Source organism: Silene latifolia, chromosome 4 (assembly GCF_048544455.1).
Source record: "Silene latifolia isolate original U9 population chromosome 4, ASM4854445v1, whole genome shotgun sequence".
Taxonomy (NCBI): Eukaryota; Viridiplantae; Streptophyta; class Magnoliopsida; order Caryophyllales; family Caryophyllaceae; genus Silene; species Silene latifolia.
The window spans coordinates 11,078,930-11,102,323 of record NC_133529.1 but is presented as its reverse complement, the minus strand read 5'-3'; the positions used below and the strand labels follow the sequence as shown (position 1 = coordinate 11,102,323).

At 37.7% G+C, this 23,394-nt stretch overlaps 2 protein-coding genes across 3 annotated transcripts; both read right to left on the bottom strand.

Moving 5' to 3' along the window:
• Positions 1-278: 278 nt before the first annotated feature.
• Positions 279-13,210, bottom strand: LOC141652926 (structural maintenance of chromosomes protein 1). Its single transcript, XM_074460544.1, has 18 exons — positions 12,475-13,210; positions 10,988-11,224; positions 10,044-10,277; positions 9,726-9,961; positions 8,576-8,842; positions 8,190-8,460; positions 6,986-7,109; positions 6,153-6,263; positions 5,961-6,068; positions 5,734-5,873; positions 5,488-5,577; positions 5,200-5,405; positions 3,899-4,068; positions 3,355-3,464; positions 2,896-3,272; positions 1,792-2,043; positions 1,011-1,238; positions 279-664 (listed from the first exon to the last, which is right to left on the bottom strand). The coding sequence occupies exons 1-18, from the start codon at positions 12,916-12,918 to the stop codon at positions 619-621; spliced, it is 3,651 nt and encodes a 1,216-aa protein (XP_074316645.1). The 5' UTR covers positions 12,919-13,210; the 3' UTR covers positions 279-618.
• A 1,128-nt stretch (positions 13,211-14,338) lies between these two features.
• Positions 14,339-22,293, bottom strand: LOC141652924 (elongator complex protein 1). Of its 2 annotated transcripts, XM_074460542.1 has the most exons (6): positions 21,995-22,293; positions 20,373-20,694; positions 17,152-20,224; positions 15,523-15,621; positions 15,112-15,429; positions 14,339-14,705 (listed from the first exon to the last, which is right to left on the bottom strand). In XM_074460542.1, exons 1-6 carry the CDS (start codon positions 22,151-22,153, stop codon positions 14,702-14,704), a joined length of 3,975 nt encoding a protein of 1,324 aa, XP_074316643.1. In that variant the 5' UTR covers positions 22,154-22,293; the 3' UTR covers positions 14,339-14,701. The 2 variants fall into 2 exon arrangements, with proteins under 2 accessions (XP_074316643.1, XP_074316642.1); XM_074460541.1 differs by lacking the exon at positions 14,339-14,705 and having other exon boundaries at positions 15,087-15,429.
• Between the last annotated feature and the right edge of the window lie 1,101 nt (positions 22,294-23,394).

Sequence of the window (23,394 nt, the reverse complement as noted above, 5' to 3'; positions counted from 1 at the left end):
ATAGAACCCACCCCAACAAGTAAATTACATGACAATGGCCGAGGGGAATCATACTCCCTTCAATTCTTTGCAATTGTCACATTTATTTAAAAATCCAATCACAAATTTCAAAAAATTGGACAATTTTACAAAATTGAAGTGTGTATTGATCGTAAAAATTACATCCCATTCTGATTTCAGTTTCCAGAACTGCCCAAAAAAGTGCCGATATCTGAACTGATCCATGAAACATTATGTTTTATCATTCATACGCTAAGCTTGCCGGTGACATCTCCAAGTTTAGTGATCAAGAACTATGCACCGAGCAAAACTCAGATGCAAATCCAATTTCATTTACTTAAATCAACAGTTTAGACCGTTCTGGACAAAGTAATTCACACTTAAAACTATGAGAGATTCCGACATTGAAGAAAGCTACAAAACATTCATAATTAACTCTACTAGTACATATCTAATACTAAAATGACTACTAGCTTCAATTTTGGTATGTGCATTACATACAGGATTTCTGGTTGGCGAATAGACAGGTCAGTTCCAAGGACAGGAAGGAAGACACTGGTTACCACGCAAATTTCAGCCAATATTCTTCATAAAAGTTATATACATGGCTTCTTGGAATCACTCTCGATATTTTGTCAAGTCGAATGTTAACGTGCTGGAACAACTGCAATTGCACACACAAAAATTAGTCATAATCTCAAAACATTCAATCGTTTATTGACAGCATTTAACTTATTTTTGACTGATACTATACAACTAGAATTCTACAAAATGATACAGTAATTTTAAAATAATGTTTTGATAAATCTAGCATGGTAAAGTTTACATTCTATCTCTACAAATATTTGGCTAATTGAATGGTCAAGGTACACATCAATTGATCACGGTCATCAAAAATAAATTTGAGATGGGAGGTATTAAGAGACTGGAAAAATCCAATGTTTCGCGCAAACACAAACTACCTTTTATACTTCGGAAAAAATGGAAGATATGACAAGACAGAGACATACCTTTTCTCAGAATCTCTGTAGACCCCAACTAAAGCTTCAGCCTTATCATAGAAACTATCTTTGAGAGAAATTACAATGCTTTGGAAGCCACACCCGCCATCAGCATCTTGGATTTGTCTGGCACCTCCACAAGATTTTGATCGAATAAAACCAGCTACTTTAGCCACATTTAAATTATCCAAAGCAGCGTCAACTTCATCCAAAATGAAGAATGGCGAAGGCTTAAAGCTGCATAGCAGAGACACAATTCAAATGGGTGTCATAGTTCACAACTACAGGTGATTACTGATTATGATAGCTAGATATCCAGATATGCTTTTATGAATGTATGATACTTGACGTTGAAAGCGTCCCTAATTCCAAGTACAATCAACACCTCCAAACAATTGCATATACGAAAAGAGGAAATGTTCAACCATAGAGAGTAAACATTGTTAGGTAGTAAAAATCCACGCTTAAAATTTCAGCTATTGAAAAGCATTGCACAGAATTATAGTACATACAAGTATACAACAACAAAAACACCGCGAGTCTTTTGCTCCATTTTGCGTTATCACACAACTACAAAGCTCCATGAGTCCATCCCCTCCCCTCCCCTCTCTAAAAAAACACATCTTGAAAGAAAATCATGCTCTTCAATTATCATGAAGAAACATCTTATCGTTTTTACTACCAACCAGCCAGATGATTTTCAAGAATGAGAAAAATTAAGAATGGGCTTAGGCTCATGCAATATCACTGTATAATAGGCTCAATTGAATCAAAGTATTAAACAACAAACCTATGGATAGCAAATAGCAATGCCAAAGCAGCTACAGTCTTTTCACCACCAGACAGTTGTTCCATATCACGGAAACGCTTTGTTGGAGGCATTGCCGTATATTTGATGCCATATAAGAAAGGTTCGTCCTCATTTTCCAGATTCAAATATGCAGTTCCGCCAAGAGGATGTGTGCTGCTCCTAGTCAACTGTTTGTAGATCTTGTCAATGTTACTTGAGATATGGTTGAAGGCATCCATAAACTTCTTGTGTCTGTTCAAGAGAAATAGGGCAATGATCAGGTAACAGTTTTCAGGAACAGAACTTCCTAGAACAAATATTGCTTAATAGTTTGCAGGAATAAGATTGAAACTTTGCTACAGCTCACTCAGGGCATCGTTTCTAGATGTGGTCTAAAATTCTATATTGTATAGTCAACTCGATACTGCTTAAGATTGGCTGAAAGCTCGCATCAAGGTGCACACAGAAACAAACAATAGTTAGGAAAACAGCTGCTAATCATTTCCAAAAATTAAATTATGGGATTCTTATACGCAGCCAAATCCATTTACATTTTCCAGTTAAATTTATAACCTGTCATGCTAATACAGCAAATTCAGCCAAGGACAATTAAAGCATAATTTATTAAACTCCAACAATAATTAAATAAGAATGCAAGAACAACCTCTCTTTTTTTTAATGCAAAAAATCATATCTTAGATGTGCACGCTAATGTCAATGGTCAGCAGAAACTCAAGGAACAGCACATATGATGCTCCAAATGCTCAAATTAACATTCTCTCAGAATGATGGAGAAGGAAAAAGCAAAAATTAGTTATTGTTCGTTATAGCACTAGTAAAAACTCTCATACTCTTAAGTCTCAACTAAGAGGATATACTCAAATACCTCAATAAATAACACTCCTTCCATCGCATTTAAATTTGTCCTTGTTTGACTTTGGTGATTAATCAGTATAAAGTTATTAGTCCCTCGTTATGTTGAAGAATTTGTGATAATTGATTTATCAAAACTATTATCATAATAATAGCTATTAATGGTCAAAGGTTCGGCAACTTATAAACAGGATAAGGGATTACACATAGCCAGCAGAGCGAAAAAGGTACCTTTCGTCTCTGACGGCATTGAATCTGTCAGCTATCTCTTTCTCTTCTTTCCTAGCTGTATCAAATTCCTTGCTCACAAGATCTTCTTTTTGTTTTAGAGCCTCATATTGGTCAAGAGCCTTCAGATTTGGAGCTGTTCTATCAATATCTGATACAAGGGCATCCATCTTGTGTTTAAAATCAGCTTCCTGCTTTTCACGTTCAGATGGCCTCATATCTTTCTGCAATGATCTGTCCAGCTGACTAAAATCTAAAACTGGACCTTCGGATGAATCAATTTCCATTGGATCTGAAACTGTTGGAAGGCTTATTTGTTCTAAGTCACACTTCTCTAATATCTCCTGCTTCCTTGCTGTTAGATTTTCAATTTGCGTTTTCTGGTAAAAGTAGGATGAACAAACTAAGGTCTCGTGAAACTAGTGAAATCACAGTAAACATTGGACAAAGTTAACTACTAACCTTTGTATTTATTTGACGATTCAGCTTATCTACACCTGTCATACCACTCGAGATCTTCTTCATGATTTCCTGCTTGCCACGTTCACATGTTTCCAGCTTGGACTTCCACTCTAATAGCAACGGGGAATTTAATTGTCAAATTTTACAAATTATGTATGCCAGTTACCCATACAACTATAAATTATACAACTTTACTCTTTTGATGTTTTCAGAAGGGAGGGATTAGCAACTTGTTTTGGGGTTCAGGATTAAATCTATCAGTTCCTGAAATAAGGGGGTATAGACTATAGAATGAAGTGAGTTCAACGGTTGAGGTTCCACCTAGCCCCAGAGAACCATAGAGCAAGGTTTTGAGTCTCACCCCCAGGATCCTCTTGTTTCTTTCTCTGTGGATATCCGCTTTTCAACTTATGAAGGCCCAAATTCCACAGGCAAGTTAATTACCAATAGACAGAAAGGGATACCCAACAATACGTGTAGACTAGACAGATCCCTGTATTGCAGTATAATGTTTGAAGTAATGGAGAAGGAAGGCAAAACGCACCCTGCAATTCATCCTTCATATGATTGATTTCAGTGGTAATACTCTCCATCTCCAACTTAGCTGCAACCTCTTGCTCGTGAATCTGTGTAAGATCACTTTCTAAAGAGCTAAGTGAAGACTGGATCTGTGCCATTTGTGATTCAAGATCTTGGTTTTGCTCATATTCCAGCCTGTAAATTTAAGAAAATAAGTTCAGAGTTGCTCACTAGCAATTATATTGTCGAGCCTGTAACCATATCCCTTAAAAAAGCAATGTACGCACTGTGGAAGACAATTCAATCAACATAGAAGTACATTGCATGCTTGATATGCTAGTATGTTACTATTCTTACAGAGAGAGTAATCGTAGCAAATAATTGTCACTCAGGCACAGAGCTTTCCAGAAAAAAATAAGTTAAAAAGAAACTGGTTTTTTCTTACAAGAAAATCAGAGGGACAACCAGCAACTGCCAGTTTCACTCGCAGGTGTCTTTTGAGTTTAGAGAGTTCTCATGACATCGAGAAGCAAAATACAGCAGCAAAAAGACTATATAACCTATCTTTCTGTGATATAAAGAGAAACTTGAAGGGGTGGCACAGAAGTGATAAAGAAGCTCCATAAATTACTTGCAATTCAGTGTGATAGATCAACATACTCCAGTCAAGTGTTCACCAAAGAAAAAAGGTGAATGGGTGAAATCGATTAATTAACATTAGCTTCATCACAACTCCTTGTTATCAATTTCCTTTGAAAATATATCTAGAAAACAGTTTCCAAGTATTCAATAATCTAAAACCTTGCTAATTTGCTATGGAACGCTCTTCTTTTTACTTTACCTTTTTTTTTCCAAAGACATTAAAAAACTACAATAACACAACAGCAACATAACCACAGTGCCTTAGGCGCTCAGGTGAAAAACTAAGGGGAAAAAATCTATAAAGGTCCAACTCATCAAATCATCAAGTGTCAAAGCCTTCACCGAATGATAATAATAAACAGTTGGACGCTCAACATGTTTTGTTTGGACCCCTAGCAATGTTTTATTGTGGTCGTGGAAGCACCTGGTTAAATACTGCATGAGTCTATGCCGTGGTCAATAATTTTCCCTGCCATCACCTTGACATATATCCAAACAATACAAGACACAAGTCAACCAAAAACCACAATATTAGAAAGTCCAATACAGACACATGAGAGGAAAGCACAAGGACTTTCAACATAGGTGTATTCTCCCGATTCAAGATTGTTGCTACCAGCACTACAGAAACTCAAACTGTGCCACATTAATAGAGCTGCAAAAAAAGAAGGCTAAAATACATACTGGTACTTCAACTTCGAGATTTGGTTGCGCAAGGTAACTTTTTTCTCAAATGTTTCTGCATCGGCTGTGAGCTGTGTCTCCTCATATGCACGGATGTCAACTCCAACACGGTCACTAAAATTTTTGTAGATGCGATCAATAATGTCGTTTATTCTCGCCTCTAAATTCTTGATTTTCCCTTCCCTATTTTTGATAGACTTGTCTAACTGCAGAAGAAAAACATAAATATCAAATATAGAGCAAATTAAATTCATCGAGAAATTACCCAGTGACAGAAAACTTGCATACATTCGCGTATTCTGGTTCAATGTTGCCAATTGTTACTACAATATTCTTTTTTTCCTTCCCTAATTTCAAAAGCTTGTCTTTAATACTTTTCTGCATAAAGACCAAACAAATCAGTATACCGCACAGTGAGCTAACAAAGCACAGAATTGCTAAAATGAAATCGTAGCTGAGGATGCAGGAAAATGAGCAGCATAATAAAATTGCCACACAGAATAAGTGAATAACCACATAATGAGTATGACATACCTCTTCAATTTCAACATACTTCGCCTTTTTTTCCAAGCCACTAATCTTTACAGATACCTCTGTTTCTCTCTGCTGCATCTCCCTAGGAGATCCAATAGCCTCCAATTCTGATTCAAGCTGTTCTCTCCTTTTCTTGAGCCCTGGAAATAATAGAAGACATTACAAAATAATAAGAATAAACACAAATAATAAAAATAAAACACTTGGATCTAGTACACAATACAAACCTTCTATTTTCTTCTCATCCCATTTATTGGACCTTGCCTCCATTCCACCAGTTGTGCCACCAGTCATAGTACCAGACTTAGTGAGGAGAGTTCCATCAGTAGTTACAACTAACACAGCATACCACATGTGATTAAATATGATTAAATAGGACACCAAAAATGCTAATGCAGAAATAAGTATAAAAAATATACCTTTAAACCTTTCCCCGGTCCAGCTCAGGCGCTTAGCTTCATCAAGATTGTCACACACTAAAGTATTCCCCACAGCAAACAGAATAGCATTCTCCAATACTGGGTCAAACTTGTTATTATTAAGGATACAAATTTCATTTATTGAGCATCCATGGAGAATAAAAACCAATACACATTGTACAGCAACGTCTAGATCATGCCACCCCCTCAACAATCAGATGCCCTTCAAATAAATGTATTCAAGAGTGCCTGTCTGAACTTTAAATGTAGTATGTTTATTATAGGGCAACAGATTGTATTCAACTATTGGGATTAACTTGACCTATGGATACTAAAGTCAAATCTTTGAAAGGACATTCCCCCAGAAACATGATAGATGAGAGACAGGGTATAGATATCATAAGACCATATCCAGCAACTCGTGAATGCCAAACCTACTTGAGACTACCAACCGACAACACTTGATACATAGGTAGATTAGTTGTGTACAAAGACTACATTAAACAACACTTAATCACCTTGTGGTCCCAGGTTCAAGCCTGCACAACACACTTGAGAGGGGGGAAATTTCTTTCTCTTCTCTTACAACAACTGAGCCCACAACAGTGACTCAGTGAGTTGGCCTGAGATGAATCTGAACTAACTAAGATCATTCCTGACAAGGGAATTTAAACATTAGTGTGAATACGCTACAACTGTCTTATACTCTTGTGCTCTATTTATTTGATAAGTTAAAGCCTTGTGCTTTATTGTCAGAACCATACATTGTAATTTTAAGCATGATATAAGTGATTACCAGCTCACAAATGATTACAGGTTTGCAAAAGGATATTGTATCACATCATAGACCAACTTTGCAGAACCACCTAAAGTCCGCAACCTCTCGATGATTGGTTTCACACGAACTGACTGAAGAGGTATGAAAGTCTGAGGAGGAATCCTTTGCTCTTTTAAGTACTGAAAAATAAAAAGTCAAGTGTTAGACCTAAAAGGGGGAATCAACAGACATCAAGAACAGGAAACATCTACAGATTCTACACAAACAAAGAGTCGCCACTGTCCCCAAAAACAACAACATTACCCCAGTGCCTCAATGGCTCCCGCAAATTGCATGGTAAGGGGGTTGGATGTACGCAGCCTTACCCTTGAGTTAGCAATACACAGAGGCTGTTTCCGAAATGATCCAAGATGATATTGCGTCAAGAACTGTAGCGAAGGACCGCTACTTCACAACAGAAAGAAGCGCAACCACTTTAGTGAGCCATGTTGATTTATTCCATCATAATCCAGAACTAAAGAATAATGAGTCTTTGGCTCCATTGGAAATATGGAAATAAGTCCCCACCATCCCCAAAACAAGAAAATACATGACAACAGAATGTCTGGCGCCTAAACTTTATTGAAAGGAACTCACCGGTGCTTGGGAAAAGTATGGGAACTCCAACTAATGTTGTGGGTTCAGGACTTTTGGCATCGGAGAAAATAGATATGATAGTTTTAGAGTTAGAGGTTTGCGGTCGTGCCATTTTCAACCACTAAACCAGCAAAATTCTAGTAGGCGATCATTCTACTTGACACAGTATAAGTGAAAGTTTGGTCGTCGTGGCGCTCAATATCCAGCTTTCAGCTGGCATAACCGCATAAGGTGCAAATCAAAGCAAACTACGAATAACCCACACAGAATGCATCGTTCAGCATGAGCGAAATGCAAAAGAGTAACATGGTGTGGTCAGTAAGACATATAAAGAGAGCCCTGGGTTAATATGCTCTTGCCTTTCTTATCTCAGTGAAAACACAACCCTCAATACAAGTGTGATGAAGAGAAAAAAAAAAGGACCAAAACTAACAGAGCTTCGAAATCTTGCATTGAAACCTTTGTATATTATAATTTATTGGGAAAAGAATACAAAGATTAGACACTAAACCATACCGACATTGAAGCCTATATGGATTATAAGTTACTAGGAAAATATCAGACACTAAGCATATCAACACTCCCCTATACAATAAAGGCAAACATTCATTCAGAATAGATACCTTGATACATTCCTTTCCAGTTTGTTCGTCCTGTACCACCACTGCATCCATAAATTTTCCCATAGCAACAGTTACAGCTAAGTTATATTTCTTTTGAGTTGGCCTACAAAGCTCAGTCATTCGACCATGAACACCAGGGAACAGGCGCTTAAGAGTGTCAACTGTTTGAGACAGCCTAGTGTCCCTCTCGTTTTCATGTCTGTCAGCTTTCAATTCACGCAGCTGCTCTTCTACTTCGCCAATCTTTTTTTTCAAGGATTCATATTTATGCCTGTATTTGAGCAGGTAGATATTGATGGTAGTACATAAAACGGAATTAACAAAAATAGGATCACATAAAGTCATAACAAGACGAAATGAAAATCAATAGCAGTAAGATATCATACTTCGATTCTAGAGCTTTGCTGCGTATCTCTTCGCGTTCTTTTTTCAAATGTTTCATCTCTTCCTCATGTTTCTTTGATGCTTCTCGGTCCCTCTTCAATCGTTGTTTCATTTCCTCCTCCTGTGAGTTCAGTTCCTCTAACCTGGTTTTTAACTGCTGAAGATTCTCTTCCAAATTTTTTTGGGCCTCTACATCAGACTTCTGTTGCCTATCGAGAACCTCCTTTTCATCTCTAATCTTAACTGTTTTACGCCCTGCTTCCTCCTTTCTGCAATAGCAGCATGTATTACATTCAATCCATATTCACAAGTCAGATTTTGAAGTACTAGATTCCTCGAGTACCCTACCTAGCCCACTAATTGGATACTTGCATCTTAAAAATACCTGTCAAGACTAATAACTTTGTATTATGGTCACCTATAAAGATAGAGAGTTCATTGAAGCCCGCAAGATCCAAAATTAAATAGCATAAGTTGCTGACCAATGTGACCATAAACAGAAACACACAGTAAAACTTCTCAAACATGCAAAAGATAGACAGCAGGCCACGTACTAACAACTAATGATTCATCATCTCCTTTTTAGATTTTTTTTCAGTATGTTGGGGTCCATAGAGCATACAAATGGCACAGAGACCACAGCAGTTAATTTATAAAGTGGCTCTAAACTCCATCAGCGTCTTTATTTCCACTACATTTGCGAGTCTACCGTCACCAAGTGAGGTACGGTTTAACTTCCTTGAGACACACTTTCTTCTTTTTAACCTCCCATCTTAAGAAACTTGATTCTAATGCAAAACCCAAAAGCCGCTAAAAGATAAATAACTTTAACCTCTCTATACTTATCAATTATGTATCACCCACTCTCCGGAATCTTTTTTTTTTTTTTTTTTTACAAAAGCCTCAGTCGAGATACAGTTGCTAGATTACTGAGCCAACAATAATGAAACTTTGGATGCTTTTATCCGTCACTAGCAGATGCTTTTTGCTATTTACTCTGTATATGAATAACCTCAGTTCCTCAAAACTGAATGTAACTTTTATGAAACAAAATAGGGCAAATGTGGCACAAAAAGATTTTCACATGGTAAAAGAAGCAGATGTTGTATAACAGAAAATCGTAAAGCACGTCAAGTGATTAAAACAACTTACACTCGGTAGTATTCTTGCAGATCATCTTCTGCCAACTGGAATTTTCCCCCAGCATCAGGCGCATTTTCATTCATGTCTGCTAAATTTTGAGTGAGAACTGACAAGTCCCTCTTAAGCTTTTCTACTTTCCCAGAATGTTTCTTCTTTTCTTCTTTTTTTTTGTCGATCTCTTTTTTAGTACTCTTGATTTTTGATTTTATACGTGATATTTCCTCCTTCAATTTAAGCAGTTCATGCTGCACAAAGATAACACAGTTAGCTTCAAAAATCAGAGAAAAATTGATTGATTAAAGAGGATTTACAGGTAAGAAAATTAACATTCTTGTCGAGTTTAGTACTCCTGTCCATGATCTTCCTTTCAAGCTTATTTATCTCTTTCTGGTACTTTGCCATCTCTTTATCCTTTTCACGCTTCTCATGCTCGTACTTATTTTGTTCCTGTACGAGCTCTTGCAAGTTTCCCTTCTCTTCTTCAAGTTCCTCAGTTGTCTTGTCTATATCCTTTTCTAGGTTATATATTTGCCACAGGAAGTGTTCTGTCTTCAACGATTTCTGCACAGAAAGACATTGCATCATTACAAGTGAATCAAAGAGGTTGAACCACATTAAAATCCCTACACATAAACAACAGCAAAATCGACACATTTATCTATTATTCACCTTTTTAAACCAATTAACTGCAGCAAACAGATCAAAGATTAGGACTCATTTTACTACTATTTTATATCTTATTATGCAGGAGCAGGTCGAACATGCACTGAGTAGTCTAGTACCCCAACTCCCTAAGCATGTCACCTATTTATATTACCGAGTATAGAGAGATACCAAATATTTTGTGACAGGACAAAATGGACATACTATCGATCATTTGAAGTTGGATGGAGAAATAATCATACATAAGATAAAGAAAAGGAGTGAATATATCCAGGACAGCTTAACCCTGTTCTTTGCTTCTAGAACTCCCAAAGAATAATACTCCCTCTGTCCCGGTCAATCGTTGTCCTTTGGTTTTGGCACAAAGACCAAGGAAATAGGAGAAGGCCAATAACTAAATGACAAGTGGAACAAATTGAATGAGAATGATCAAATTACTCATCAAGTTTATTCTTAAAATAGAAAGGACAACAAATGACTGAGACACCCCAAAATGGAAAAGGACAACAAATGACCGGGACAGAGGGAGTAAACAAACTGATTGATCACATATAGAAAGTTAGAAACCTTATAAAAGAAAAAATGAATGCAGAAATATCGCTCATTACCAATTTTTCTTGCAAACGAAGATGTCTCTCTGCCTCTTCCTTTTGCTCCTTTTTCTGCTTTCTCTCCCCGACAATTGTCTTCTTCCTTTGATAAACAAGAGCCGATTTTTCTTCAGCCCTGGCTTTCTGTTCCTCTAGCTCCTCATAGTCCTTTTTATGCTCCTCGGAACCAGAAATTTGCTCTAGAAGTCCCGTAAGTTCTTTAGGATTCTTAGACGCAATTGATTCTACATCTCCCTGTGTTTGTACAAACATAAACTAATCATTTCTCTTATAATTCAGAATTTGTAACAAGAGCACTACCAAAAAGAAAATTCTTATCGATATTCCTATTTTACCTTAAAATAACATAATTCTTCTCTTTATGTGGAACATAGGTGGCTTCACATAAAGGATTATACCAGCGGTTGTATATATAATGGCGACTATTTATTGAGCTCCTTGACAAAGTCTTCGAGCTCTCCAATTTTTGAGCTCCTTTACCAAGTTCGTGAGCAACTAAAAGGTCAGCAAAGAAGCTGAAAAGCATTGTGAAGGAGCTCAATATGTAGCCACCTGATACGAAGAGTGGTATAATCCTTTAACTAGTGACTTCTAGCGTAAAATACAAAAGAGGAAGCACAAGGCTAAACAACTTGACAGAACTTTAAGTCGTTCTTCCGAAAATCGAGCTATAACCTATTATTCACTATCAAAGTTATGGCAATTTAAACACTTAGGACTACGACTAATCTCTGAATCAAAAACACACAAAGAATCCCAACAAAAAAAAATATATATATATAAACTGAGTAACAATTACAAACAAATTCACTTCCTGAATCGAGTTCACCTTCAATAAACGCTTCAATTTTCACTAAAAACAACTTACAAAACAACCACACCAATCAAAACTCCAAAATTCAACTGATGACCTACTATCTACACCCAAAACTACAAGAATTTAAACATTTTACAATGTACAAGAGGAAAACAAATCACACAATTCCCGGCTTAATTCCACTTCCCTTCCAACTGTTCTTCGCCTCGAAAACAAGCTTCAACATTGACTAACTGCATGTACTACAGCCTAAAAATGCACACAACAACAAAGCCAGGAGCTCATTTTACTGTTCTTAACCAACACCACAGTTTCAGAAAATCACACAATTGCGAGAAAATTCCACTAGCTAACCGAGTTTTCACCTACAAAACAAGCTTCAAGTTTCACTACAACTAATCTCTCAATCAAAAACAGCAAAAAAATACATAAATCGATAAACAAGTCACACAAATCTCAGCGACTTCGGCTTCCTAACCTAGTTTCACCATCAAAATAAACTCAATTTTCACTACTCCAAGTACTACATCCTAAAAATAGCAAACAACAATGAAACCAAGAGCTATTATTTTATTCTCTGCCTCAAATCAGTACAGTTTCTACTCATTATACAGCCTATCGATCTCAATATTAAACAAAAACCGTATCGAAAATCCGAAAAACAAACCTGAAAAACAAGGAAATTCCTAGCTTTAACAAGAATACCAAGGTCTCTCAACCTATCATTATACTGATCCCAAGTAACAACCCTACCATCAATCCTATACTCACTACCACCACCGCCAGTAATACTCCGCGTAAACTGAATCTCCGTCCCAACGTCGTCGTTTAACTGATAAACTAACCTAACAAACGCCTTACGACCGCGTTGTTCGCGGTCACGGTCGTCGAAAGAGTAAATTAGGTCTTTCAATTGCGCACCGCGAAGTTGACCGGAACGCACACCGAGAACGAAGCTAATTGCGTCCATAAGGTTCGATTTTCCGGCGCCATTAGGACCGATTATTGCTGTGAAATCATAAAATGGACCGATTATTTGGTGACCTTTGTAGGATTTGAAGTTTTCTAGCTCTAATCTGTGGATTTTTCCCGGTGATGTTAACGCCGGCATCTTTTAGGGTTGGAGGATTAATTGATAATTGATTGATTGTTTCGATTGATTTCTAGGGTTTTGAGATTTGGGGAAATTGGAAAGAGAGGGAAATGAAGTGAGAGAGAGTGTGAGTTTTTTTAAAGTTTTGGTGAATTGAGCGGGGAATTAATTTGGGAAAAGAGGGTTTTTAGATTTTTAGGAGCGAAATGGCGGGCGAAGTGAAAAGAGAGAAGATCACCAACTCACTCTTCTACAATGGTACTCGTGGTTTGTTTAGTGTGATGAGGAAGACATTGCCCGTATTGGGCCTTTTTCGTTTTTTTTTTTTTGGACAATTGTGCCTTCTTCATTTTTGGAACCATTCACGACAATTCTTCTATAGAATCGTCCTGCTAATTACTCTGTGTGACGGGCTTAATATAACAAATTCAAATTTAATATTTAAGTATATTAAATTTTTGATGTTATTTTAATAATTTAAATTCTTATAGTAAAACTAGCATATTTGAATTTGCAAGTTTTCAATTTAAAAATACTAAGTTATTGAAATAAAAATGTTAGTTCATATATTTGCAAGTTTTATGCAAGATTTTGATGCTCTAGTCAAAATTTTGCACAAATTATTTTAATTATTTTATTCCATGTTCCTAAAATGATGATTAATAATGTGGTTAGGTAAAATATTGGAAGCAAATTAATTAGTTTTATTAATCCATATATATAAAAGTTGTCTACTAAACTGAAAATCAAAGGGAAGAAATTAATTAGTTTTGTAAACTTGTTTGGGACCCTACTCGCTGTAGGTCTCGGGGTTTACCCCGCCTTTTAATCAAAAAAAAAAAAAAAGTGTGCTCGTGATCAATTTGAGCATATGACGATATCTCCCTGCATCGTCGCATTTTAGTCTTACGAATCGATATTAAGTAATGGTCAACTTTAAACTGGCATAACTTAAGTTCTAGACATGATATTGAAGTAATTCCAGTGGATGTGATGGCTTATCCTCTTACAGTTCTAACGGTAGGTCATACGTCCAAAACAGACAAAAAACGATAGAGATATGACCGTTTTACAAAAATGCGGCGGTGCATGAAAACTTTGAACACTTTTTTACCCTCTCATTCAGCTGTTCTTGCGTGATTTGTGACATCTGTGCTCAGGATGAATTTGAAAAGCAGTGGCAACTCTGGTAGGAGTTCATTGTTTCCTCCTATCTCTCTTTCAAATAATTGTACTTTGTAGTGATTTAGCACGTGATTATAGAAGGTTGCTCCTTGCTACACATGTTATTATTACTATTAGTAACAAAAGCACGTATCAATTAGGTTATCACTACTGTCAAAAAAAAAAAAAGGTTATCACCTAACCCAAACCCTCTCATCTTATATGGAGGGAAACTCGAACCGAAACATGGTACAACCAACTTAATACTTGCTAGTTGCTACTGTAGAAGATAAGCCCTTCTTCAAAATAGGTTACTGAAAATCATCACTCTTGATTACATCATATCGAGTTTCAAAAAGGATTACAGTGTGTGCAATTCAACTGTAAACACAACGCTCCATGGCTACGAGCGAGGCAGTAAACTAAAATCACCAATTTTTAAGTTCTAACCCTAATTGCTGTATAAATAAGCTTGAACTTCAACAGCACTTCTCAATTTCTCATAATTTAACCTTCACAGCAGCAGTGAGCACCCAATTGCTCAAGGTCAGTCGATCAACCATCGTCGGAATTGAAAGAATTGATGCTCCGACTGTCAGAATGCCAGCAGAACTACCAGTTGAGCTACTTTCAACTTCTAGCTGTCAATATAAAGGATCATAGTAAGTTTATTACTCTCCTAATAGAAGAAGGATGATATTCATATACAAAATTATGCTCTCTTTGTCCCTATCCATTGTTACATGTTCCATTTTGGTCGGGTCACAATCGGAATTTTTACATTCCTTTTTAGATAAATTAACAATTGGAAGCTTACCCTGATCCCACTACCAATCACTCAGGGACAACCCTACCACCAACCTCCCCCACCGTCAAAACCTCTCAAAACTCTTGGAACAGATATTCTGAATCAAAACAAAATAATACCGCTATGAAAAAAATGTACAAGTAGTTAAAAAATGTATGTATCACCTAGAACTTGGATTGCAAAAGTTAATAAAAACACGCACCACATTTAAGTATATGAGCAAAAGTGCTTAGACTTGCCTGTTATTCGAAATCAATATTTTGGAGCGCCATGAAAAGGCTTCGGAGTCCTGCTCTTCTTGCTTCGCCTTTTTTAGGTAACGATCCAGGGAATATACCTGGTCATCTACAATGTCCGTAGACATTGAATCGTCGGCCAGTTTAACAGCTGCAATGTGAGAAAACTGGAAAGTTTCACCAATCTGTTGCACTTTCCTCGCTGTTTCTTCCATTCCAAGCATCAAAAGAGTAGACAGCAAGGATTTCAGTTCAGTCTTGGCACCAGATGTCATAGCCATGCCCTTGAGATGCTCTACTAGAGCTATTTCTTCACCAGGACTACCTCATAAAATTATATCGCAACCAGTGAGATACCACTCTAGATGAAAGTGCAAAATAGGAGGAAGTCAATAGTTACAAAATATTGAGTACCTGCCAGCACGGATCTTCCCTCTATTTTTCTTACGCTTACTTTCTTTAGCCCTGCTAAGAGTACTTGAACTAACAGAAGCAGCAGAACTCTTCCTTGTCCTGTCGGATAAAATTGAGCATCATGAGGCAAATGGGACAAATATCAGTATTTGGAAGATCCAAATAGCGTAAAGCAACCAGTACGACTCGTAAAATGCTACAATAGTTAGGAGTTAGGACAGCATAAGGACCTTTCAAAAACTCGAGCCACATGGAGCACAACACAAGGGATTCAGAGAACAGAATACTATGAACCACATACTTTATTAAAAAGGACACTACTTTAGACCACCTAGTGAAACTGGAAAGGAGCTTATAATAACACAAGTACACAACCTTAATGTTAATAACTATTATATCTTTAATAAAAAAAAGTGCATAGATAATAAATTCAGTAAGAGTTTCACACAAGGACACTACTTTCAAAAAGTTAATACATAGGCAATATTTTGCTTCTTGTCATGTCAAATGCTCTTTTCCTTCGTCATGACTCATGATCAAAGGGTACGTTATCTCATCGAACAAGCACACAGGTACTTCTCTAGAACCGAGACTATCACGAAGGTACATCTATAAATCCAACATCACACTTAAAAAGACTCCTTCACTTGCTTGCTATGCCTTACGTAATACTGCCTCTTTAGTTCGTTTGTCATTTGAAAAGATGAAGGGGTCGCCACAAAAACGAAAAAGGAAACCGCCTAAATATGCAAGGTTATCCCATGTAATCCAATGTTCACCTTGTTTCTACGAAAAAGAGGGAGCCTTGGGTAAATCATCACTTAGAAAGACCAACAAAAGCAATTCAGACTCCCACATCCTAAAGGATCATCATCTCAAACACCCAATACATTGCCTCTGCATATGCAGGAAAACCAAGAGCCATATTTTAGTGTTTAAAGTTTAAACCCGGGACAGAAGTGCCGCATTAGGCAACTTTCAGCATGATTTCAACAAACACAGTATTTCCTGAAGAGAGTTTTAATCAGAAAACACAAATCTGGTAACTATGGGAACCCTTCAGCTGTTCAGCTTCAAGGGATTTACATAGATTTTACAAATCACAAGATATTGAGCAGACAAATATACACAAATTACAACTTCGACCTAAGAACAGATTTAAGTTCAAGCTGCTTTTAAGCCTCTTAAATGAATGGAATTTATCCAAACATTGAGCTTAGTTGCTTACTGCGCTTTGGTTTATAGCATTCTAGCGACCTTCAATTGCTGTTTCCATTTCTACAACAGTAACAAAACCTTAGTCCCAAAACGATTTGGGTTGGCTAACACATACGAAACAGTCAACAGCCACCAGATATAAGTTCGTAATCGAAGAGATTAAACAAAGAAAAGTAAGAGAGGAAAAAAGGAAGTAAAAGGAGAAAAAAAAAAGTAGGGGTAAGCAGAAAAACGGGAGGTACAAAGTGAAAACGTAATATAAATGCATACAAATGAAGAAGTAAAGAGCACTTTTTAATCAGCTCCGCATCAGAGACGAGATCAGACAATGTTTTAGATAATCAAAAGCAGATGTTAAACATATAACAAAGCACGTGAACAAATCCAGAAAAGGGAGAACGTCGAGCATACCCGGTAGTGTATGCACTCATGCCACTGAAGTTACTGCTAGCTTCCGAAACAGTATCTTCATCAATGTCGTTAATGGAATGTTCCTCAGACCTAAGCTTTGCAGCAAGTAACAATCGCCGCTGGCGAACAGCCAAATATCGTGTGAGATATTTACCTATTTTCTCCAGTCCTTCCTCAAATTCACCTACCAATAGGCTCGCACACTCCACCAATGCATTTTTCACTTGTTCAATTAGATCTCCATTTTCATACAAAAATGCAATCCTTAAAGCTTTTTCCCATTCCCTTGCACTAATAAGTAAACTAACTGCAGAAACAAATTCTCCACAATACTCTAAAGCTATCTTGGCAGCTTCCCCTGGTTTACCATGTGCTTGAAGTTCTTCACAAAGCTCGTGTGCCAACTCAAGAACCTCCTCCTTTCTTAGTTTAAGAAGACCAGCAACAGTCATTACTCCACCCCAAAGACCACAAGCACGGTATGCTTTGAGAGCTTTTTCTAGACAGGAACAGCACAAAAATGTCGTTGCAGCTTCCTCAAAGCATTTCTCACCCATGAGATAATCACCCCATGCCTCATAAATCTGACTTCTCTTTGCAAGGTCAGTGCATAATTGAAGCCCAAGAGGAAATAATTGAGGTTGATCCTTCAAAAGAGCCAAGCAGTCTGGATAATATGTCTCTCCTGCTGAGACAATATGTCTAAGAGCCTTCTCATACCTCCGTAAATGAAGGTCAATTTTGAACTGCATAATAAGAGTTGGCATGCTTTCAAGTTCCTGTAGGAAGGGAAGAAATTCCTTTGGGTCCTTCTGAGAATTTAATGCCACAATAGCAGCAAGGTTCAAATCATAGAGGCCTAGTGCAGCTTCAAACACAGCATCAGAATCAGATAGCCACAATAAGTGCTTCAGAGCCTCTTCAGCAGATGGATAACACGACCGTCTTTTGTCGTCAGAACCTGATAGTTCCAGGTCTCTAGTAACCTTAATTCTTGCTAACGCTTCCTCAAGAGCTGGTGGTTCAGTTCGAGCAAGGGTGGTCAAGATGCAGAGCTCCCTGGAAGAACTTTCAGACACTTGTTCTTCAAGGGCCCTTCTAATGGCATATAAGACGGAGGACACTTTGTTGTTAGAATCAACATTCGCCATAACCCCGGCATGCAGATCTTTCACATCCTTTAAAGAAGGCAGCGCGACATAATTTTTGTACAACTTCTCAGTTGTATTCTCATTTTTTATCGCACATACAAACTCAGTAATGTAACTCAGATTATTTACCTGCCTTACAAACTCAGAAGCATATGGAAGAAAGGCTTGCCAGCCATAATAGTCGACAATTATGTTAAAATCTATCCTATGACGCCTCACCATATGTAAGGCATCCATAAACCGCGTTTTTATTAAAGCATTAATAATTGAGGTTAGCACCAGCTTTCTTGGATAGATGCATTCCAAGTTTCCTCTAATTGTCTGAAGTATGACAGCAGCTTGATCTCCATGAAGAACCCCTATTATTTTAGCACCACGTTCCCATATATTAATAAAGCTTTTAGGATCCTCTTCCCTTCTTTTTTTAGCAATGAACAAGAAGTTTTCGTATTTTACTTCAGCAGTTCCATCCAATATATCAGTGATGTCAATGATATACAGCAAATCCTGTTTGGTCGATATAATCAAATGCGTACAAATCTGGTCCGAAGAATCAGAATACACGGTAAAGGTACTGCAGTTGTTGCATAATATCCCCCCATCAACATGAAGCACACCGTGTTCACTGAGCCCAATAAGAAGAGGCGTCATTTGTCCATCTCTGCTAACATAAGTCACTGTCATCCATGGGCAAGATGATGAGAGATTCACATCATATTTCACAAAGTGCGGAACAGCAAATTTTTGGGGGTTGCTTGCCTGTGACACATACTCAAAGATATCACCACCATTTAACTGCACAAATGCCCCGCCTCTCTTAGCAGGATTGAAGGCAATGCTAATCACTAACTTTTCTACAGAGATCTGGCTCTTAACTTTCACATTCCAGCCTGAACAAGTAACTGAATCTGGGACATGATTTTCAGAACAAATGCTCTCAATTTCCAATAACTGGTAACCTAGATCCTCCTGGTTCAACGATGCACCAGGCGACAAACACTTCTTATGATGGAACCCAAAATGAGAAGCACCAAGAAGTACATTAGAATCCAACCATTGAAGATGCAAAAGAGATGGAAAAGACGTATCGGAATTTGAAGCTTCAATAACAAATACTTTCCCATCTAAGTCCTCCCAGAATGAAAGCTCAGGAAACTCGACAATACTGAAGCTTCCATCTGACAAATAGGCAGCCAGTAGATTCTTTGAGCTATTGGAATAAAATGCCATCTCACGGACAGCACTTGTAAACTTCAGCTTAAATGAAAACATGGGTGGTGGAATTATAGAAAGGGAAAGGGGGGTCACAAGTATATCACTGTCATCAATTACCAATGCCACTGAATTCTCCATAACAGCGGTAATCCATATAAAATTATACACTGATATATTCCCACTCGAAGTCCAACAGATCAGTTGAAATGGCTTGGTAGGGTCCCACATCAGCTGAAGCCTATCTTGCTTTGGGTATCTAATTTCCTGTTTCAGGTACCAATGATTGTTGCTGAAGGACCAAATCTTCACAGAGTAATATTTTTCACAACTAACAAGGGAAATAAGAAGATCAGAACTACAATTCCATTTCAAGGCTTCTACTGTAGCATCAAATGGTTCATTGATGCTGAACGAGCTTCTTTCCAATCCATTTCTCTCGAAGAAGGTTATTGAAGGACACATATTCTCACTTTGTCGGTCAGACACAACTGCAATTTTAGCTCCGCTAGGCATCCACTCTAAAGTTTTATAATTTAAAGACTTTGGATCAGAAGAGGAATGAAGCAACCCCGAATCACGTTCCCAAATCTTAATCTTCCTCAGATTAGTTGAGTTTTCTACCGTACTCAATGTAGCAAAATACTTTCCGTCACCACGCCAAGAGATAGGACTCCCGCAAGAGCTACCATGAGAATAGGTAAGTTCACCTACAAGAAACTGACACAGTTATTATCTGGCAATAATAGATACAGCACACAAAACAGCAGGTACTGCATTCACAAATTGCAAACACAACCAAAGCAATACGTAATAATAGTTCTAAACAACATACGAGGTCCTCACTCAGGACGATACCTTCAGTTTGGTCTTCGAATGCTGTCTCGTACAACACGTCCCAATCATGAGTCATAACTAACAGCTGACCCAAACCAGTGGTCACTGCAAGAAGATCACCATCTGGACTAGGGGAGATGCATTTCACTCCACCATCAACTTTACCAACTACTTCCGTAGCATTACAGTCCACCATGTGCATCAATAGGAGTCCACTTGAAGTCCCGATGATCAGGGACTCCTTTTCCATGAGATAATCAAAAGATGTGATAAGATCCTCAACTTCCAAATCAAGTGATTGAACCTCTGCCGGCAATACAACTCCACTCTGTACTTTGGCATTCTGACAAAAAAAAGATTAAAAAAGGAAACGAAAGAAAAAACAAGTCAGGAAGAATTCCGATGCAATGCAACTATTGGCAGATCTACTTATAAGGACATGGCGTTCCTAGACACCAGAAAACAACCTTTTTGCGCATTCATCTATCTAATTCTATTATCATGCTAAAAGTTCAAATCTATAGTTACTGGATAAAAAATAACTTCCCACATTCTCAATGAGAGCCACTGAATGGAGTACATATGAACTGTACTATAGGGCATACTGGCATAGGCACGGTACCAATAGCGGCATTGGTCAGTCACAATCACTTGTAAAGGTTACTAGGTCTTCAGCAAATCTGATCAAATACATTACCATTGTAGGTTCTGCCTTAAATCAAACCACTACATTTCACCAATGACGACTAGAGGCACAGAAAGCATTAAATACGTATTTTAAACATGGAACAAGTAACACATTTCAACTATCAGTCAGTCACAAATCACAATCACTTTGTAAAGGTTACTCATTTTTCAGCAAAGGTGAACCAATACATCAACTACAGGAGGTTCTGACTGAAATCAAATTGATACATTTCACCACTGGCGACAAGAAGTTCAAAAAGCATAAAACACGCATTTTAAGCATAAAACAGGTAACTCATTTCAACTATCAAACATAAAAGTACGCAAAGGTGAACTATGAGGTGCTGCTGGAGATCAAACCAATACATTTCTCAAACGACGACTAGAGTCTCAGAAAGCATAAAATATGCATTTTAAGCATAAAACAAGTAACTCATTTCAACTATCAAACATAAAAGTACGCAAAGGTGAACTATGAGGTGCTGCAGGAGATCAAACCAATACATTTCTCAAACGACGACCAGAGTCTCAGAAAGCATAAAATACGGATTTTAAGCATAAAACAAGTAACTCATTTCAACTATAAAACATAAAAGTACGCAAAGGTGAACTATGAGGTGCTGCAGGAGATCAAACCAATACATTTCTCAAATGACGACTAGAGTCTCAGAAAGCATAAAATACGCATTTTAAACATGAAACAGATAACACATTTCGACTATCAAAATAGAAAAGATGACAATCAACAATACGTAGAGCTGAACTACGAAGTTCTACTGGAAATCAAGCCAATACATTTAACGAACAACGACGAGAGGCTCAGAAAGCATAAATACGCATTCTAAACACGAAACAAATAACACACCTCAACTATCAAACATCAAAATAGAAAAGACGACAATTAACAAGGAAACCTAAAAATTGCAAAATTGAAGAAAGGAGATAATGAGACTAACTTGTGGCGAAGGGAACTGAGCAACGTAAATGAGATTAGAGGAAGAAGCGAAGAAGAAGCGATTGCGCTCGATATCAATGGCGGAAAAGAGCAGTTGTTCATCTTCAGATTGAAGTTGTAAGCTCACAGAAATCTCCGAAGATAGCTTCAAATTCTTCATCTTGCTTTCCGCGAATAACAAACAATAGCTTCAAACCCTAGAAAATGCTGAATTTAACACAGATTGTTCAAGAGTTGTACGTTATTATTCGGCTCGAAAAACTGAAGAAAAAGATACAGACGAAGAATCTTGGCTGGAAAGCTCTAGCTTCAGAGCTTCAATGGCGGACGATAGTGCAAGTGGAGAATAGTGAAGAGAGGGAAGAGTAGCGTCGGCCTTCGGAGGCTTAAGGAATAAAGAGAGTAAAATGAGTACACAACTAGACATTACAAATGGACAAATGGTTCAACGGGTTTCAGATACCGGATTCGACTCGGTTTCTCGGATCGGTTTGGGATAATCGTTGCCCAGTCCTAAATACGAGTATACGTCTTTATGATTTCAGGTTGGGCCACTTTCAAGTTTAAGCATTCCGAGTCTGATCAGATCGAGTTATTTCGAGTTCATATTTTTTTTATACTAGTTGTAACTAGGGGTGAGCAAGTTTAGGTCCGGACCGGAAAAATGGACCGGACCGGACCATTTGGTCTGGACCAAACCCGGACCGAATTTTTTAGGTCCGGTCCTCGGTCCTCATTTTTGAGTTTTTTGATTTGGTCTTGATCCGGTCCGGACCAAACCCAGATATTTTAGGTCCGGACCAAATGGACCGAATTTTATGTTTCTAAAGACTATTATTAGAATATTATAAACTAAATTACCATTTTGTCTTCACAAGACATTATAAATTAATATTGAGTATTTTTTTCTCAAAAACAATCGTCTAATTATTCATCAACATTTAATTTAGTGAAATTTAAATGTAATTATCATACACGAAATAGTGAAAGAATTAGTTCTAGGTCCATTTCGGTCTAAGACCGGACCGGACCGAATATTTCGGGTTTGGTCCGGTCCAAGACCGAAAGTTTTAGGTCCGGTCTTCGGTCCACAAAAATTTATTTTCGGTCTTCGGTCCGGTCCGGTTTGGTCCGGTCCGGTCCGGTTTGGTCCGGTCCGGTCCGGTCTTGGACCGATGCTCAGCTCTAGTTGTAACTGTTAGATTATTTCTCATACGATCATTTCATGTCGGTTTATTTTCAACGGTGACTACATGTGGGATCAAATGGTTCATAATTTTGATTTCTTTAGCAGCCAGGGGGGATTGCAGACCACAATGTTATTCTCTTTGGTCTTGGCCGTGAGTCGAACACAACTTGTGACATCATACGCCTAGAAATTCATGTACTACAAGATAACTA

Coding starts and splice junctions, on each gene's coding strand:
- LOC141652924 (XM_074460541.1), bottom strand. CDS start 22,153: ATGAAGAATTTGAAGCTATCTTCGGAGATTTCTGTGAGCTTACAACTT. Junction 20,695..21,994: donor CTCAGTTCCCTTCGCCACAA/GTTAGTCTCATT, acceptor TTTTTTTGTCAG/AATGCCAAAGTACAGAGTGG. Junction 15,622..17,151: donor ATGAGTGCATACACTACCGG/GTATGCTCGACG, acceptor TTTATCCGACAG/GACAAGGAAGAGTTCTGCTG.
- LOC141652926 (XM_074460544.1), bottom strand. CDS start 12,918: ATGCCGGCGTTAACATCACCGGGAAAAATCCACAGATTAGAGCTAGAA. Junction 5,406..5,487: donor TTGAACCAGAATACGCGAAT/GTATGCAAGTTT, acceptor TTTCTTCTGCAG/TTAGACAAGTCTATCAAAAA. Junction 665..1,010: donor TACAGAGATTCTGAGAAAAG/GTATGTCTCTGT, acceptor GTGCAATTGCAG/TTGTTCCAGCACGTTAACAT.